Genomic DNA, 18,919 nt, shown 5'->3' with positions numbered 1-18,919 from the left:
TGCCACAACACATCTGTAAAGAAGACAGAAAAATGGCGGACCTCAGGAAAATCAGTTCTGGGTCTCTGCCCTATGTAAACGTTTCGCGAAAAGTGTCTTTTCAAGGGAAGGTTTTTATCCTACTATGTATAATATTGGCCGAACCTGGAGGAGCTACCACCCACTGGGTCGTCACTGAAGATGGAAAAATTCAACAGCAAGTACGTTAACGGCCCGTGTTTATAACCGTATGTTGCTAGCTAGCTAACGATTTTATCACATATAGGTAGAACAAGTATCTTGACTTTACTTTGCTGTTGCTAACATTTGCTAACACGGCTACAGGCTCATACTAGCTTGTCAACCATCGATTGCCAATTAAAACTACTAAAGTTCCTCTCTGGGACTTTTGCTAGCACAGTAATGTAGCAATGCTGACCCCCTAGATGGATAACGTTAGCTAGTTAGAGAACGGGGTATCTGGGTAAGCCAGTTCATTAACTAATTAATTAGGGCATCCAATCATCCTAGAAAAACTGAAATGAAGCAAACTAGTGATAGGTGATTGGTAGGTAGTAGGTTGGCAAGTTAGCTAATTAGTTACTGGGCTCAAAGATAATGGGCACAACAGAGCTGACAGACTCAGTCGGCACATCCAGCTAACTAGTAGTTCCGATACAACCAAGAGTTTTGACAACCGGCACAATGTCAAAACTCTCTTGGTCGCATCGAAGCTAGGTGAATTTAATGTAAAATTGTGCTTCGGGCTTGATGTAAGCCCATAAATAAAAGGGGTTTAGATAAAATAATATTTGATGTAACCTTTGTAGCTATATACAACTAAAGTATCCACTTACAAGTGACGTTTAGAAGGGCATTAAATGTTCGGACTATTTAGCCATTGACATTCTATTTAGCTGTGGCCAAACTATCTAAAACGGATGGATTGGGAAAAACCAAAGATTACCTAGCTGCTACTACTAGTAATTACTGTGTCAAATCAGCCAGGTTCCTCTGCCTCAATTCTGTTTTGGTGTTGTCTCACTTTACGTGTACTGTGGTCAGCGGACTCAAAGATGTCTTTGGGGTCGAGTCATAGAGTGAAAACAAGTACTGTCACTGTTTATTTTAAGACTAACATTTTCAGTTTTTTTGCAGGTTGACTCTCCTTTGAATCTTAAACATCCACATGACCTTGTCATCTTCATGCGACAGGAGACCCGTGTCAACTACCTGAAGAAGTTAGAGGTGATGATGATATTTTAATGACTACCTCACTGTGCTCATAGCCTATTGCTCTACTTCCTGGTTTTAGAATGTTAGTCCAAGGCCCACAGTGTTAAACATCTATACTGCTGTGCTATCTTCAATATTCACAGCTGTTCAATAGTCATTTAATACTCATTGATTATTGAAGAATATATTGGACCACATCAGATGGGGAAACCTGTCTTCCTTTCTTTATTTCCCAGTGAGATATAGCATTGCTTCCAAATCAAGCCACACTGAAAGGTCTGAATCTCATGTCTCTGACCCCTGCTTCGTGCAGAAGCAGCTTGTCGCTCAGAAGATTCACATTGAGGAGAATGAGGACAGGGACACTGGCTTGGAGCAGAGGCACTATAAAGAGGATGCCGACTGTGTCACGGCTAAAGTACCCCTGGGAGACTTGGATCTCTACGATGGTACCTACATCTCCCTGGAGAGTAAAGACATCAGGTAAGCCCAGGCTGTGCACTCTTGACCAATCATTTGGTTGTTACTAATGTGCCCTCACATAACTCATTATCAAGGGGAAGCAGTGATAAGGGATGTTGACATATGTCATCCGGGCCGTGTAACCAATCCATTGGTTGCGCTCCAAAACGGCTTCATCTTATCATTGACATTGACCGATGACATGAGTCATTTTTCTGGGTGATTTTCAACAACATACAATATACACGCATTGGATGATCACGTCACATATGTTAGAGGTCATGACACTACAGCACAAAACAAGATCAACTTTTATACAAACAAATATATTTGTTTTAATTTAACATTTATTTAACTAGGCAAGTCAGTTAAGAACAAATTCTTATTTACAATGACAACCCACTGTTCCTAGGCTAACTGCCTTGTTCAGGGGCAGAACAACAGATTTTTACCTTGTCAGCTCGGGGATTCAATCTAGCAACCTTTCGGTTACTGGCCCAACGCTCTAACCACTAGGCTACCTGCTGGTTACTGGCCCAACGCTCTAACCACTAGGCTATCTGCCGCCCATAAATAAACAATCGAAGTATTTACATACTGTCAGTAGTCATCATTATTAGAACACACAAAGTGATATTCGAACAGGGAGAACGTAGGGAGTTTACAAGAGGACAAGTATTCTTGATGACATCCTGGTGTCGAGAAATCAACAAAAATTTCTGATAGAATAAACCATCATGGCTTGTCTTTCAAATCTAGATCAGCATGTCCTACATCACCAGGCATTTTAAACAGCCACATGATACAAGTCAACAACTGGTTACCTTTTCTCCTCTTGTTCCCCCTCTTCTGGTGGACACTACACTAATGCTCCCTGGACCTTGACTATGGATGTTTCTTTCAGCCCTGAGGATTACGTAGATTTTAGGTCCCCTCTACCCCCGGATCTGGAGAAGCCTGACTGTGCCAGAGTATTTGAGCTCCCATATAGTATCCACAGTTTCCAGCATCTCCGGGTGAGTTGAAGGGGAAAGCAAACCTGCTTGTTAATGCGATGCACATACATGTCTGGATCTGTGCCATATATGTCTATGTTTTCCAGGGTGTGCAGGAACAGGTGAACCTCACATCTCCTCTGCTCTCTAAAGAGGACCCCATTTTTGGCTCTCTGTCCCAGAAACTGGGCCGCAGCATTGACGAGGTGGGCCATGGCATCCAGCAGGGCCTGCTGAGGGTACGTTGCACTCTATCGCCACTCTTCACCCTCACCAACACTGTCTGGTCTGTTTCTATTGGTTTACATATAGCCGCATGGGATTACTTTTAACTTTGATGCACTGATTTGTTCATTTTTATAAATGGACAGTCACTGTTTTAATAGTGTTCTGGTTTGACTTTCATACAGTTCCCTTCTGATGACCTGTTTGTTGTGTTGTCCAGAACTCCTCATCCTGGGTGCTGTATAACCTGGCGTCGTTCTACTGGAGGATAAAGAATGAGCCCAGGCGGGCGGTGGACTGTGTGGTCCGGGCCCTGCACTTCTCACCCAGGTACAAACAAAGGAAAACTCAGCCCGTCTTCAGTTTCAGGCATCAGGGTCATGTTCATTAGGACACATGATGTAAAGCACTTTGCAATGGAAAACTAAATGAGCCTTTCTTATTGGACAAGTCCTAGTATTCCATAATGTTTCAGTATGTTGTCTGCCCTTTGGTGCCCAATGAACACATCCCAGCTATGGTTATTCAACATTCAAACAGTGGATCATGTAAGAGTTTTAAGTCCCATTCTCCTTGTCTGTTGTGTATCCAGGCAGCACAAGGACCTGGCCCTGGTGAACATGGCCAACATCCTGCACCGGGCCCACTTCTCTGCTGACGCTGCCATCGTGGCTCACGCTGCCCTGGATTTGACCTCTGACCTTCTCACCAGCCACTACACCCTGGGCAACATCTACGCAGTGAGTTACAGCACCATTAGTAGATGCACTGAATACAACCCAGGAGATAACACGTTAAAGAGATTCCACTTGTTTCCAAGTTGGTTCCTGATGGAATACACACAAGACAGACAACCACAGACATCTAGCTGTACGACATCATCATCTGGTTTCATCAACAATTGCAGCTCTATCATTCCCATTGAGGCACCATTCTACATCATGTGAAGTGAAACGGTACTAGCATCTATCAAGAGAACAGCAGGGGTCCAAGCACTGACCCTTGAGGAACACCGAAGTCAGTTTTTAGGGATGTCTAATGACGACAAAGAAAGCCGGCATTAGGTGATTTTAAACCAAATGGAGCCGTTAAATAGAACACGTGGTTCTGCAACATTTGTTTCCACTACGTTTTAACATTTCTGGAGGGACGTTGACGTAGAGTTGTGTTGGTTTATGTTCACATACTGTCTGCTTTTACTGTTTTCACTACATCGACACTGACAGTAGGATGATACACTGACAGTAGGATGATACACTGACAGTAGGATGATACACTGACGGTAGGATGATACACGAGAATGATACACTGACAGTAGAATGATACACTGACAGTAGGATGATACACTAGAATGATACACTGACAGTGGGATGATACACTGACAGTAGGATGATACACGAGAATGATACACTGACAGTAGGATGATACACTAGAATGATACACTGACAGTGGGATGATACACTGACGGTAGGATGATACACGAGAATGATACACGAGAATGATACACTGACAGTAGGATGATACACTGACACTAGGATGATACACTGACACTAGGCTGATACACTAGGATGATACACTGACAGGAGGCTGATACACTAGGATGATACTCTGACAGTAGGATGATACTCTGACAGTAGAATGATACACTGACAGTAAGATGATACACTAGGATGATACACTGACAGTAGGCTGATACACTGGGATGATACAGACAGTAGGCTGATACACTGACAGGAGGCTGATACACTAGGATGATACACTGACAGTAGGCTGATACACTGGGATGATACAGACAGTAGGCTGATACACTAGGATGATACACTGACAGGAGGCTGATACACTAGGATGATACACTGACAGGAGGCTGATACACTAGGATGATACACTGACAGGAGGCTGATACACTAGGATGATACACTGACAGGAGGCTGATACACTGGGATGATACACTGACACTGGGATGATACACTGACACTAGGACTTTTTACAAAATTGGAGTATAGCAATAATTTATCCAACAGTTATGCAGTGGATTTGGATTTGGATGTTACTGCAATGCTTGTTGGCATGGCTTTCTCCAGGTGCACAGGAAGTGTATTCCTGCTGATTTATTGTCAATGTTACCAGCCCTGATCTTCAGTTCTCTCTCCGTTTATACTAGACGAGTGAATCATCTCTAATATATTATTTATTTATGTCTGTCTGTCTGTCTGTCTGTCTGTCTGTCTGTCTGTCTGTCTGTCTGTCTGTCTGTCTGTCTGTCTGTCTGTCTGTCTGTCTGTCTGTCTGTCTGTCTGTCTGTCTGTCTGTCTGTCTGTCTGTCTGTCTGTCTGTCTGTCTGTACCTCTACACACCTCTACACACCTCTACACACCTCTACACACCTCTACACACCTCTACACACCTCTACACACCTCTACACACCTCTCTACCTTTACCTCTCTCTCCCCCTCTTCCTCCTGTCCTCTATCCTCTTTGTGTGTAGATGCTGGGGGAGTATAACCACTCAGTGCTGTGCTATGAGCAGGCTCTCCAGGCCCAGCCGGGCTTTGAGCAGGCCCTGAGGAGGAAGCACGCCGTCCTCTGTCAGCAGAAACTGGAGCAGCGCCTGGAGGCCCAACACAGGTAAAGGCACAGTGCCTCACTGCTCAGGGCACAGTTAGGTAAATAGAGAATGAGTGACCATTTTGAAGGGGATTTAATGGGAAGGGAAGTATTGTTGTGGACACAGACTTCCTCTTTATATGGCACAGGTTACAATGCTGAGTTGACAAAACATTATGAACACCTGCTCTTTCCATGACAGACTGACCAGGGGAATCCAGGTGAAAGCTATGATCCCTTATTGATGTCACTTGTTAAATCAGTTTCAATCAGTGCAGATGAAGGAGAGGAGACAGGTTAAAAGAAGGATTTTTAAGCCTTGTGACAATTCAGACATGGATTGTGTATGTGTGCCATTGAGGGTAAAGACAAAAGATTGAAGTGCCTTTGTGTTAAGAACTGCAATGCTGCTGGGTTTTTCACATCCCAACAGTTTCCTGTGTGTATACAGAATGGTCCACCACCCAAAGGACATCCAGCCAACTTGACACAACTGTGGGAAGCATTGGATTCAACATGGGCCAGCATCCCTGTGGAACGCTTGACACCTTGTAGAGTCCATGCCCCGACGAATTGAGGCTGTTCTGAGGGCAACAGGGGCCACTCAATATTAGGAAGGTGTTGTTAATGTTTTGTACACTCGGTGTATAACAGCACGTGACCTGTCAGTAGGCCTAGGGATAGCTATATGTGATCTGCCACACCCCCAGGTCTCTGCAGCGCACGCTGAACGAGCTGAAGGAATACCAGAAACAGCATGACCACTACCTGCGTCAGCAGGAGGCCCTGGACAAATACAAGCTGCTGCAGGAAGAGCAGATCCTCCGCAACATCATCCACGAGACCCAGATGGCCAAGGAGGCACAGCTGGGTGAGATGCTATACACACACTCGTACGCAATACACACACACACTCACACGCAATACACACTCGCATGCAATACACACACACACACACTCGCATGCAATACACACACTCGCATGAAATACACACACTCGCATGCAATACACACACTCGCATGCAATACACACACTCACACGCAATACACACACACTCACACGCAATACACACACACTCACACTCGCATGCAATACACACACACACACTCACACGCAATACACACACACACTCACACGCAATACACACACACACACACACACACGCATGCAATACACACACTCACACGCAATACACACTCGCACGCAATACTCACACGCATTACACACTTGCATGCAATACACACACACAGACATGTAATACACACAAGAGCAATACACACACACTCATGCGCAATACACACTCACAGATGCATACATACACACACACACACACACACATACATACACACAGTGTATATGGATGAGCGGTCATCCATCCTTATATGTACATATTCTCATTCACCCCTTTAGATTGTGTGTATAAAGCAGTTGTTGGGGAATTGTTAGATTACTTGTTAGATATTACTGAACTGCCGGAACTAGAACCTCAAACATTTCGCTACACTCGCAATAGCATCTGTTAACCATGTGTATGTGACAATACGATTGGATTTGAGTTTTATATAAATTATTATGTCCATTTAGAGATGGTCAGTTAATTCTGTCCATTCACCTTGGTAAACAGAAAATAGTACACCAATAATTAGGTGTTTTGTTCAGGCAACCACCAGATGTGTCATCTAGGCCAGCAACAGAGCAGCCTCTTCTGCCCCTTGGACCTGCCGGTGCGTTATCACCGTGGCGACCTGTTTGAGCACGTCCACTACATCCAGTTTGGAGAGGAGGTCTCTGTGGCGGGCAGCGTTGCTCTGGTGTCGGAGCCTAGCACCAACCAGACCACCAGCCCACACCTCCACCCCTCTGTGTCCGGAGACCCTGAGCCTGCAGCCCTCTGGGGCCACCAGGCCTCCCCCACCGACGTGAGTTCAGACTGTGTGTGTTTGGCAGGATTTATCAGTGTGTGTGGATAGTGGGCTTTGTGCTGTGTTGGCAGGACAATCTAAAGGTTCTGTGGAGCTGACTGCGTGTGTTTTGTCTGTAGGACATTCAGAGGCTGCTGTGGCCTCGGAGGGCAGACTGTGCTGATGAGTTTCCTGTCATCCCCCCCGCCCACCTACTACCCACCTTCTACCTCCCACCTGAGACACAGGGCCCCAGGTTAGTGTGTTAGACACAGGGCCCCGGGTTAGTGTGTTAGACACAGGGCCCCGGGTTAGCGTGTTAGACACAGGGCCCCGGGTTAGCGCGTTAGACACAGGGCCCCGGGTTAGCGCGTTAGACACAGGGCCCCGGGTTAGCGCGTTAGGACACAGGGCCCCGGGTTAGCGCGTTAGGCACAGGGCCCCGGGTTAGCGCGTTAGGCACAGGGCCCCGGGTTAGCGCGTTAGGCACAGGGCCCCGGGTTAGCGCGTTAGGCCCCGGGTTAGCGCGTTAGGCCCCGGGTTAGCGCGTTAGGCCCCGGGTTAGCGCGTTAGGCACAGGGCCCCGGGTTAGCGCGTTAGGCACAGGGCCCCGGGTTAGCGCGTTAGGCACAGGGCCCCGGGTTAGCGCGTTAGACACAGGGCCCCGGGTTAGCGCGTTAGGCACAGGGCCCCGGGTTAGCGCGTTAGGCCCCGGGTTTGTGTGTGTGCCAGGTTGTTTGTGTATGCTACTTTTTTGTACCTGTCTCTAACATGGTGTGTGTTGTATCTTGAAGCCGTGTGTGTGCTGGTGGATTGTGTTGACTCGTAGAGCCTCTTCCTCAGCATGGTTTGTGTAACATGTGATGTATGATATGACATTCATGTATTTGCTGACCTCATTGATGTGTGTTCAGCCTCCAGACTGTGCTATACGGTACCGGACCCCCTCCCTCCTCCCTGGCTTCCCCAGACTGTGGCCCTGTGCTCCAGCCCCCTCCAGCTGACCTGCCTGCCTCTGTGGGCTGGCCCTTGGAGGACAAGGAGCTGCCAGACCCCCACGCAACCCAGGTTAGTGTGTGTATTGGATAGGTGGTCTGTAACATCAACATATTTTTGAGACTGGGCTTTGGATTCAATACAATACCATCTTTATTAATCCATTATACAGAGACAACAGAAATGTGTTTTCTGTCACAGTACCCATCTTCACCACTGGGAGCACCACTGAGTCAGCCACAGAGCAGCCCCACTGGAGCAGGGTTGAAGTGTGTCACTGTGCTGATCGTGTGTGTGTGTGTGTGTGTGTGTGTGTGTGTGTGTGTGTGTGTGTGGGGGGGGGGTGCAGGTACTGCTGTCTCGCAGCAGAGGCTGGAGTTTGGAGCAGGCTGGTGCCAGCATAGCCCAGGCCATGAAGAAGGTGAGTGCCGTAGAACAGAGAAACATCCTTTCATATCAGAAATATACTCCACTACTGTCCTGAGAAATGCGATGGCTTTGGACTGTTCTGTCAAAATAAACAGCCATCCACAGTTGTAATAGAAAAGGATTTGTCTACAGACAGTGTACATCCTCCTCTCCTCCAGGCTAGCGCCCCTGGCTGGTTGCTCCAGAACGAGGCGGCTTTGTTCTGGCGGGCGAAGGGTAACGGTACCAGCTCGCTGCAGTGTCTGCGCCACTCCCTGGCCTCGGCTCCGCCCACCCAGCGCCACCTGCCCCTCGTCAACGCTGCCAATCTGCTTCTGCGCCACGGCCTCAGCGTCCACGCACACACCCTGCTGGAGGACGCCCTGGCACTCAACGCCTCTGAGGTACACACATTTTAACTACTTTATTTGAATCCACAAATCACATTACATTCAAGAATTATTGAAACATTTCAAAGGTCTTTGTATGCGTGGACACTTAAGTCTACAGAAAGCACCTTGTTCTCCAAACAGCCAGGCGACCCCTAACAGCTGACAGAGCGGTTCCTAGCCCTCTGCTTTGCTCTAGTCTTAGGCAGGCCTGCAGGCCACACACTGTAAAATGTTGTACCTGGCTGAGACTGCCAAATATCAGGGCTACTAACAGCTTGCAGCTGTATCTGAGGCTGTTGGAACAGGATACGATGGACTGGTATTTCAGCAGTGGTCTGCTCCACGTAACAATCAAATGACACACTGCTGGAGGACACCTTGGTTCTCAACACCTCTGAGGTGTACACACACACACACACACACACACTGCTGGAGGACACCTTGGTTCTCAACACCTCCGAGCTGTACACACACACACACACACACACTGCTGGAGGACACCTTGGTTCTCAACACCTCCGAGCTGTACACACACACACACACACACACACTGCTGGAGGACACCTTGGTTCTCAACACCTCTGAGCTGTACACACACACACACACACACTGCTGGAGGACACCTTGGTTCTCAACACCTCCGAGCTGTACACACACACACACACACACTGCTGGAGGACACCTTGGTTCTCAACACCTCCGAGCTGTACACACACACACACACACACTGCTGGAGGACACCTTGGTTCTCAACACCTCCGAGCTGTACACACACACACACACACACACTGCTGGAGGACACCTTGGTTCTCAACACCTCCGAGCTGTACACACACACACACACACACTGCTGGAGGACACCTTGGTTCTCAACACCTCCGAGCTGTCACACACACACACACACACACTGCTGGAGGACACCTTGGTTCTCAACACCTCCGAGCTGTACACACACACACACACACACTGCTGGAGGACACCTTGGTTCTCAACACCTCCGAGCTGTACACACACACACACACACACTGCTGGAGGACACCTTGGTTCTCAACACCTCCGAGCTGTACACACACACACACACACACTGCTGGAGGACACCTTGGTTCTCAACACCTCTGAGGTGTACACACACACACACACACACTGCTGGAGGACACCTTGGTTCTCAACACCTCCGAGCTGTACACACACACACACACACTGCTGGAGGACACCTTGGTTCTCAACACCTCTGAGGTGTACACACACACACACACACTTGTTTTCTTACATTCATATGCCTGTTCTTGCATGACATATATCCCAAGTGGCGCAGTGGTCTAAGGCACTGCGTCTCGGTGCAAGAGGCATCACTACAGTCCCTGGATCGAATCCAGGCTGTATCACATCCGGCCGTAATTGGGAGTCACATAGGGTGGCGCACAATTGGCCCAGCGTCGTCCGGGGTAGGCCGTCATTGTAAATAAGAATTTGTTCTTAATTGACTTGCCTAGTTAAATAAAGGTTCAATTAAACACGTTTTAATGTGTGATACAGCACCTTTAGAAGTTGTCCACAGTATGGTCCTAATGGGATGTTATATAAGGATGTCCACAGTATGGTCCTAATGGGATGTTATATAAGGATGTCCACAGTATGGTCCTAATGGGATGTTATGTAAGGATGTCCACAGTATGGTCCTAATGGGATGTTATGTAAGGATATCCACAGTATGGTCCTAATGAGATGTTACGTAAGGATGTCCACAGTATGGTCCTAATGAGATGTTACGTAAGGATATCCACAGTATGGTCCTAATGAGATGTTACGTAAGGATATCCACAGTATGGTCCTAATGAGATGTTACGTAAGGATGTCCACAGTATGGTCCTAATGAGATGTTACGTAAGGATGTCCACAGTATGGTCCTAATGAGATGTTACGTAAGGATGTCCACAGTATGGTCCTAATGAGATGTTACGTAAGGATATCCACAGTATGGTCCTAATGAGATGTTACGTAAGGATATCCACAGTATGGTCCTAATGAGATGTTACGTAAGGATGTCCACAGTATGGTCCTAATGAGATGTTACGTAAGGATGTCCATTCTTTCCTCTGGTCCCCTGGCAGCCCCACACACTCCTGAGCCTGGTGAGCGTGAATCTGGCCCAGGGCAACGTGACGGGCGCCCTGGACCTGTTCCGCCACACCCTGGCTCTCTCTGCCAGTTGTGCCCAGTGCCGTGCCAGCCTGCCCCTTCTGCGATGCCTGCAGTTCTACCCCTTCCTATACAACCTGCAGCGCTCGCCATGTCCGCGTGAGTGCCCCAGTTCCTCTCATGCCATACTTTATTGTCCATTGTTGTGGAAATTAATTTGGGAGGCCTGGGATAAGTGGTACTTGGCTTATTTTATAGTCAGTACCAGCCTTCCCCTTTTGACCTCTGTCTTGTGTAAGGGGTGACAGTGTTGTAAATACAAACTTTGACCTCTGTCTGACTATCTTGTCTAAAGGCTTTAATATTGATCAGCTGTATTATTGGAGATAGACCTGGAATCTATCTGCAATCCACCCTCTGATGTTCGCTGTCTCTCACACTCTCGCACACTGTCTCTCTCTCTCTCTCTCTCTCTCTCTGTGTGTCTCCCTCTCTTGCTCTGCCTCTCTTGCTCTGCCTCTCTTGCTCTGCCTCTCTTGCTCTGTCTTTCTGTGTCTCGCTCTCTCTCTTTCTGTGTCTCGCTCTCTCTCTTTCTGTGTCTCGCTCTCTCTCTTTCTGTGTCTCGCTCTCTCTCTTTCTGTGTCTCGCTCTCTTTCTGTGTCTCTCTCTCTTTCTGTGTCTCTCTCTCTTTCTGTGTCTCTTTCTGTGTCTCTTTCTGTGTCTCGCTCTCTCTCTTTCTGTGTCTCGCTCTCTCTCTTTCTGTGTCTCGCTCTCTCTCTTTCTGTGTCTCGCTCTCTCTCTTTCTGTGTCTCGCTCTCTCTCTCTCTGTGTCTCTCTCTGTTTCTTTCTCTTTCTCTCTCTCGCTTTCTGTGTCTCTCTTTCTCTCGCTTTCTGTCTTTCTCTCTCTCGCTTTCTCTGTCTTTCTCTCTGTTTCTCTCTAGAATGCGGAGAAAAGAGGAAAGTGTTTTAAGTGGAGAAATGTTCCACTCAATAATTGAAGCTGTTAAAAATAGTCCAGCTGCTGCTGCATTTAGAAAACTCTATATTTGACAATCAGACGCCAACCCTCTCACCATGTTTAGAATCTACACACACTTTCTATATAGAGGTGAAAAGGTGCAGGGTTACAAGAAAGACCCATTTCCACTATGACAAAAGGGACAATGAAGTCCAGTTGCGTTATCTGAATTTGTTGCTTGTATGTCATGCACATTGTTGGCAGGCCAGTTTAGTGGAGACTGAAGTGTGTGTGTCAACAGAGGGTTCTGTGTGTGTCGGGGAGGAGGATGTGACTCTACATCTAGATGAATGGGAGGCTGGCAGTAGACAGAAGCAGCAGGAGGACCCCACCGCCGCGGCTGCCCAGGCTCTGCCTGTCTCCACTGTGGAGGAAGCCCTCCTGTTTGAGAGTAAGACCCTTATGATTTGGACTCTGACTGTATGAAATCAAATGAACAGAACTGTTCATGGACTTCTGCACACTGATGCTCAGACATCTGGGTCCTGTTCATTAGGGCACTGTAGCAAAACCTTTTGAAAAGGAAAACCTACAAATGTCATGTTAAACCCTCCCTGTTTCTGTCCATTTTCTTCCATTTGGTACCTAATGAACAGGACCCTGCCTTTCTGTTTGTAACAGAGGTGGTGCTGGACAGTAACGGCTCTGGAGAGGCAAGCCAACAGCCTGGAGGAGGAGAGAGGGATGAGGAGGAGTGGCAGCTGAAGGAGGAGCTGATGGGGGCCTTCGAGGGGGCTCTGGATGTGGGGGGCAAGCGGGGTGACCTGAGGGGCATCCGCGTGCTGAAGAACGACCGGGTGATGGGAGCAGGCCGGAGCGGAGGAGGGCCCTGCTTCGGGAACTGTGAGGATGACGAGGGGGCTGAGTGGGTAGGTGTCCTGTCCTGAGTAACTACCATGATGTACTATAGAGAGACAGGGGGCTGAGTGGTACATGTCCTGTACTGAGTAACTACCATGATGTACTATAGAGAGACAGGGGGCTGAGTGGTACATGTCCTGTACTGAGTAACTACCATGATGTACTATAGAGAGACAGGGGGCTGAGTGGTACATGTCCTGTACTGAGTAACTACCATGATGTACTATAGAGAGACAGGGGGCTGAGTGATACATGTCCTGTACTGAGTAACTACCATGATGTACTATAGAGAGACAGGGGGCTGAGTGGTACATGTCCGGTACTGAGTAACTACCATGATGTATGAAAATGTATGTCCAAACAGTAGCCAGGCCCCAGCCCAACATCCCCCCCCCTCTGTGTTCCTGGTCCTCCACAGATCACGTTCCAGGTGAAGCGTGTGAGGAAGCCCAAGGCGGATAGCCCCGAGGGCTGGGGCAGTGCTGAGGACACCCTGCAGGGGGAGACACTGCTCCCTGGAGGCCACTCTGTCCTGGAGATCAGCGGCCCCACCATCCCGTCCCCTGGGCCCTCAGGTAATAAACAGCCTGCATGCTCACAGACAAACTCACAGGGAGAATCTCAATTGTATTTACTTGACTCCTCGTGTCCTCTCGCCGCCTCCTCAAAACCTATTGGAGAAGAAGGCCAGTTGGGAGTGACCTCTGACTTTAACATCCAATGGGTTCTGAGAAGGATGCGAGGAATCAAGGAAATACAATTGAGATTCTCCCATAAAGACAGTTCTCTTAGTCATCATCATTAAACCATACTAAGAAAGTGTTTGTGCCTCTAGGGTACTGATTTGTGTGTGTGTGTGTGTGCGCGCAGGGCGATGGAGGGACTACACCAGTCTGGGCTGGCCAGGGGCCAGAGGAGTGCCAGAGAACACGCAGGGTAGACCTCACCACCGTGGCCAGTACCTGGCTGGCCGTGTCTGCCAAGAACATCGAGTCAGTACCAACCTTCCCCTTTGACCTCTGTCTGTCTGTGTACGGGGTTAGGACAGTGTTGTAAATTCACCCTTTGAACTCTGTCTGGCTATCTCATAGATAACTCTATATATATATATATATATATTGTGTGTGTGACAGTGGTTTCCCAACCCTCCCCTGGGGAAAATACCTCCCAGTCCACATTGTTCCAACCCTGCACTATCAGCTGATTCTACTAACTAATAAACTACTCAAATGTTGACTGCCACTGGAGTCAGTTGGGAATCACTTTATTAGGACTTAAATGGATAGTTGGAGATTTAAGCTCTTTATATTTACACTGTTAAGATGGACTCTTGGATACCATTTGTATGTCTCTGTGTGCCGTATGAAGCAAGGTCATATCTGGAGCCATTGCTCACTAGCCCAGTGACTGGAAGTCTACTGTAGCATCTAGCATGAAACTACCTTCAACTTCCTTCACACTGTACACATACATATAACCTTGGTAACCATGACTTCATCTGACTGGGGAAGTAGATATTTATTTAGCCAAAATGTTCAACTATCCTCTTAACATCCAAAGCCACACTTTAATTAGAAAAATGTCTAAAGTTATTTCCCCCCCTCCCTCGCTGTTCTCTCGTTTCCACCCTCCCTCCGCAGCATCACGGAACACATCGACTTTACCACTCCACTCCAGGAGCCTGCGGTGGAGCCGTTGTGCAACGCCAACCTGGCTGCCAGCATGCACACCCTGGACCACTTGGCTGGCGTGGCCAACCGCGCCGCCATCCACTACACCGGAGAGAGTCAGCTCAGAGAGGTAGGGGACGGAGAGAGAGTCAGCTCAGAGAGGTAGGGGACGGAGAGAGAGTCAGCTCAGAGAGGTAGGGGACGGAGAGAGAGTCAGCTCAGGGAGGTAGGGGACGGAGAGAGAGTCAGCTCAGAGAGGTAGGAGACGGTAGGGGACGGAGAGAGAGTCAGCTCGGAGGGGGAGGGGACGGAGAGAGTCAGCTCAGAGGTAGGAGACGGTAGGGGACGGAGAGAGAGTCAGCTCAGAGAAGTAGGGGACGGAGAGAGTCGGCTCGGAGGGGGAGGGGACGGAGAGAGTCGGCTCGGAGGGGGAGGGGACGGAGAGAGTCGGCTCGGAGGGGGAGGGGACGGAGAGAGTCGGCTCGGAGGGGGAGGGGACGGAGCGAGTGAGTGTCGGCTCGGAGGGGGAGGGGACGGAGTCTCTCATCTCACTTGTCTGCATCATTTCACTGTTCTGTCGTGAGCCTCAACCGGATTTCCGTTTGTCATTCAGGTTCTACAGAATCTGGGCAAAGATAAGTTCTCTTCTCAGTCCTTTGAGCAGGTGGGCACGCGCATCGCCAAGGTCTTGGAGAAGGTACGTGTTTGTGGAGGTGGTAGCTGCCTGTCAGGCTATTCTACAACCCTGTATCCCCCAAATCACAGCATCTCCCGGCAGTATAAAGATCAATAAAATCATGCAGACAAATGAAAGTCTCTTCTCTCCTGAGCAGAACCAGACATCGTGGGTCTTGTCCAGCATGTCTGCTCTCTACTGGAGGGTGAAAGGTCAGGGCAAGAGGGCCATCGACTGCCTACGCCAAGCCCTCCACTACGCCCCGCACCACATGAAGGTAACACGGACTGGGACTTGCCCAATAATAACACACGTTTGTTTTCCTTTGCAAAACGTTTTTCTACAGTGTGAACTGCTGAACATGACCCTGTGCTATAGGGCTGTGTGATAACTCAGTATCTCTCCCTCCCTCTCTCCTTCCCTCCCTCCCTCTCAGGATGTACCTCTGATCAGCCTGGCCAACATCTTCCAGAACGCACGGCTGTGGGAGGACGCCCTGACCGTGGCCCGCATGGCTGTGGAGATCGCCCCACACTTCGTTGTCAACCACTTCACCCTCGCCAACGTCTACATCGCCATGGTGAGCCCACCGCCATGGGAATGGACCGGCATTGTTATCATGGCTTGGTCATGAGTCGCCTGGTTCAGGTCTGTCGCCTGGTTCAGGTCGGTCTGGTTCAGGTCGGTCTGGTTCAGGTCGGTCTGGTTCAGGTCTGGTTCAGGTGCTTAATTCCCTTCAAATGTCAGTGGTTGTGAAGCGGGTTATTTATGCTGGTATTGGTAAGTGTGTGTGTTTGTGTGGAATCTTATGCTGGTTGCGTGTCAGGTGGGTGTTGAAGAATGCCAATGCTGCTGCTAATGCTGCTGCTAATGCTGCTGCTAATGCTGCTGCTAATGCTGCTGCTAATGCTGCTGCTGCTAATGCTGCTGCTGCTAATGCTGCTGCTGCTAATGCTGCTGCTGCTAATGCTGCTGCTGCTAATGCTGCTGCTGCTAATGCTGCTGCTGCTAATGCTGCTGCTGCTAATGCTGCTGCTGCTAATGCTGCTGCTGCTAATGCTGCTGCTGTATCAAATGACGACATGAGTATGAATTGTGGTGATTTGTGTAAATACTGATCAGTTGTATTTATTCTTTGTTCACTGGTGTGTGTGTCTCCAGGAGGAGTTTGAGAAGGCCATGCGCTGGTATGAGTCCACTCTGGAGCTGCAGCCAGAGTTTGCCCCTGCCAAGGACCGCCTGAGAACCATCCAGTGTTACCTGCTAACCAAGAAGGACCGCCGTCTACCCTGAGACGACTCCACAGGAGAAGCCCTCGGAACACACACCACACACACATACAAAAACATAACTTACAGTAGTTACTCACAAGAAAGCGGTTGTTGAATTTTTTGGTTTTAAAGTCAATGCCATATAATTTATGTCCAAAGGAATTCAGGGGTTCCAGTCGCTGTGACCTCAGACTTTGGTCGTAGGGGGTAAAACCAACCACTTCCATTCGCTAAACATTCACTAAATTACACGTTACCTTTTGAAGAAGCCCTCCACCTGAAAAGTTCTCAATTCTATTAGGAAGCTTTGGGATGTATCCCATCACTCAGCCTCCCTGTCCCATAGACTACAGTATATAGAGCCCAGCATAGGGTCCCATCACTCAGCCTCCCTGTCCCATAGACTACAGTATATAGAGCCCAGCATAGGGTCCCATCACTCAGCCTCCCTGTCCCATAGACTACAGTATATAGAGCCCAGCATAGGGTCCCATCACTCAGCCTCCCTGTCCCATAGACTACAATATATAGAGCCCAGCATAGGGTCCCATCACTCAGCCTCCCTGTCCCATAGACTACAGTATATAGAGCCCAGCATAGGGTCCCATCACTCAGCCTCCCTGTCCCATAGACTACAGTATATAGAGCCCAGCATAGGGTCCCATCACTCAGCCTCCCTGTCCCATAGACTACAGTATATAGAGCCCAGCATAGGGTCCCATCACTCAGCCTCCCTGTCCCATAGACTACAGTATAAAGAGCCAGTAGGCTGCTGTTCTTTGTTCTGTATCCAGTGGAGTTGGACTAGGAAGTGCAGACAGAACATTGTTTTATTTCATGAATTCATACACATCCTTTCCTCTGTCCTTCATTCCTCAAGGTGTTCACTGAAGAAACTATATTGTATAACTGGAAACCTGCCCAATTCAGTCAGATAGGTGATATCTTGATGAGGGGAGTATTGGAAATATGCTTTTATTTTATGTGTTGCAACTGGGCCCCTACGATTTGTCTTTTCTTTAAGGGCTGAGAGTCGTTTCGTTTTTCTGAGGTGGTGAAACACACCGAAGGGAAGAGATTATTTTGTTAGGAATCAATCAAGAAGGACAATGCAGTAGTTGATTTATAAGACAGATATAATCCCATAGATGGTTCTGTTTTTTTATTTATTTTAATTTGTGGTTTAAATTGGAAGAACAGTTGTCATCACACAGTAATTTCTTATGATTAAGAAATAGTTTGGTAAAGAGACAGAAATTGCTGCTGGTTTGTAACTTGCTAACTAAACGCAGGTGTACTGGGTCGTGGAATGACCCGACTCAAAACCTTTTACAATTATGGCTGCTTAAAAAAATTAATATAGATTGTCTGTTTTGCCCTTTTTTTTTATCATTCCTATTTAAGTGGGGACCTACAATGAATAAATGAAAATGTATTTTTCTGAAAGGAACGTTAATGCATAGCAACAACAAAAGTAACAGTAATGTGTTTACGTTTGCTCATTTATTTATAGTAATTATTTGTCAGGGCCAAAAAAAACGGTTCACTTTTGACCATTTTTCAAACTCTAAATTGAACTGTTGTGTACAGTATTAAGGCAGTGGGACACATAAGTTGATCGGCTCATCTTTTGAATGTATCCATTGTCTTCTTACGAACTTCAGACCTCTCGGGGAAATAAAAAGCAAGATATTTTGATGCCTTGAGACTTAAGTTGACTGGAGGTGGGTTTTGGATTCAGTTTTCTGGGGTCTGCTTCAGAGTGCATTTAACTGAGGTAGTGGTGGGGAGACAAACTCATGCCCAAGGGTGTGGTGGGGAGACTGAAACTCATGCCCGAGTCAGCCGTGCGGTGGGGAGAAATAATTCTGTAAATGGTGGACGGCGATGTCTTTGCAACTCCTCTGACGGACAGCACAGCCCTCCCCCAACACACTGCTCCCATTAAAAACCATTGAGTTGCTGTGTTTTAAAGCATATTTTCTGTCTGGTTTGAACTCGTCCCAACTCAATGGAAAATGTTATACTTGATAACTGTTTATACACTGAGAAGTATTGCATAGCTCAGTTAGGGTCCTGAGTGGAT

The 18,919-nt window shown here is 48.0% G+C and overlaps 1 protein-coding gene across 1 annotated transcript; it reads left to right on the top strand.

Moving 5' to 3' along the window:
* Nucleotides 1–8: 8 nt before the first annotated feature.
* LOC106562693 (tetratricopeptide repeat protein 17-like) lies at nucleotides 9–18,531 on the top strand. The gene is given in 25 exon segments (XM_045689591.1): nucleotides 9–200; nucleotides 1,138–1,227; nucleotides 1,529–1,698; nucleotides 2,582–2,693; nucleotides 2,780–2,911; nucleotides 3,118–3,227; nucleotides 3,490–3,637; nucleotides 5,383–5,522; nucleotides 6,212–6,372; nucleotides 7,161–7,420; nucleotides 7,543–7,658; nucleotides 8,317–8,470; nucleotides 8,748–8,819; nucleotides 8,986–9,210; nucleotides 11,310–11,496; nucleotides 12,597–12,746; nucleotides 12,977–13,224; nucleotides 13,635–13,791; nucleotides 14,087–14,121; nucleotides 14,123–14,208; nucleotides 14,857–15,016; nucleotides 15,500–15,583; nucleotides 15,720–15,839; nucleotides 15,999–16,142; nucleotides 16,724–18,531. Coding segments are annotated over 25 exon segments (3,561 nt in total). The 5' UTR covers nucleotides 9–32; the 3' UTR covers nucleotides 16,856–18,531.
* Nucleotides 18,532–18,919: the final 388 nt, after the last annotated feature.

The sequence above is a fragment of the Salmo salar genome, chromosome ssa11 (genome assembly GCF_905237065.1).
Source record: "Salmo salar chromosome ssa11, Ssal_v3.1, whole genome shotgun sequence".
Classification (NCBI taxonomy): Eukaryota; Metazoa; Chordata; class Actinopteri; order Salmoniformes; family Salmonidae; genus Salmo; species Salmo salar.
Note: the sequence above shows the minus strand (reverse complement) of the source record. Positions and strands in the feature narration are given on the sequence as shown.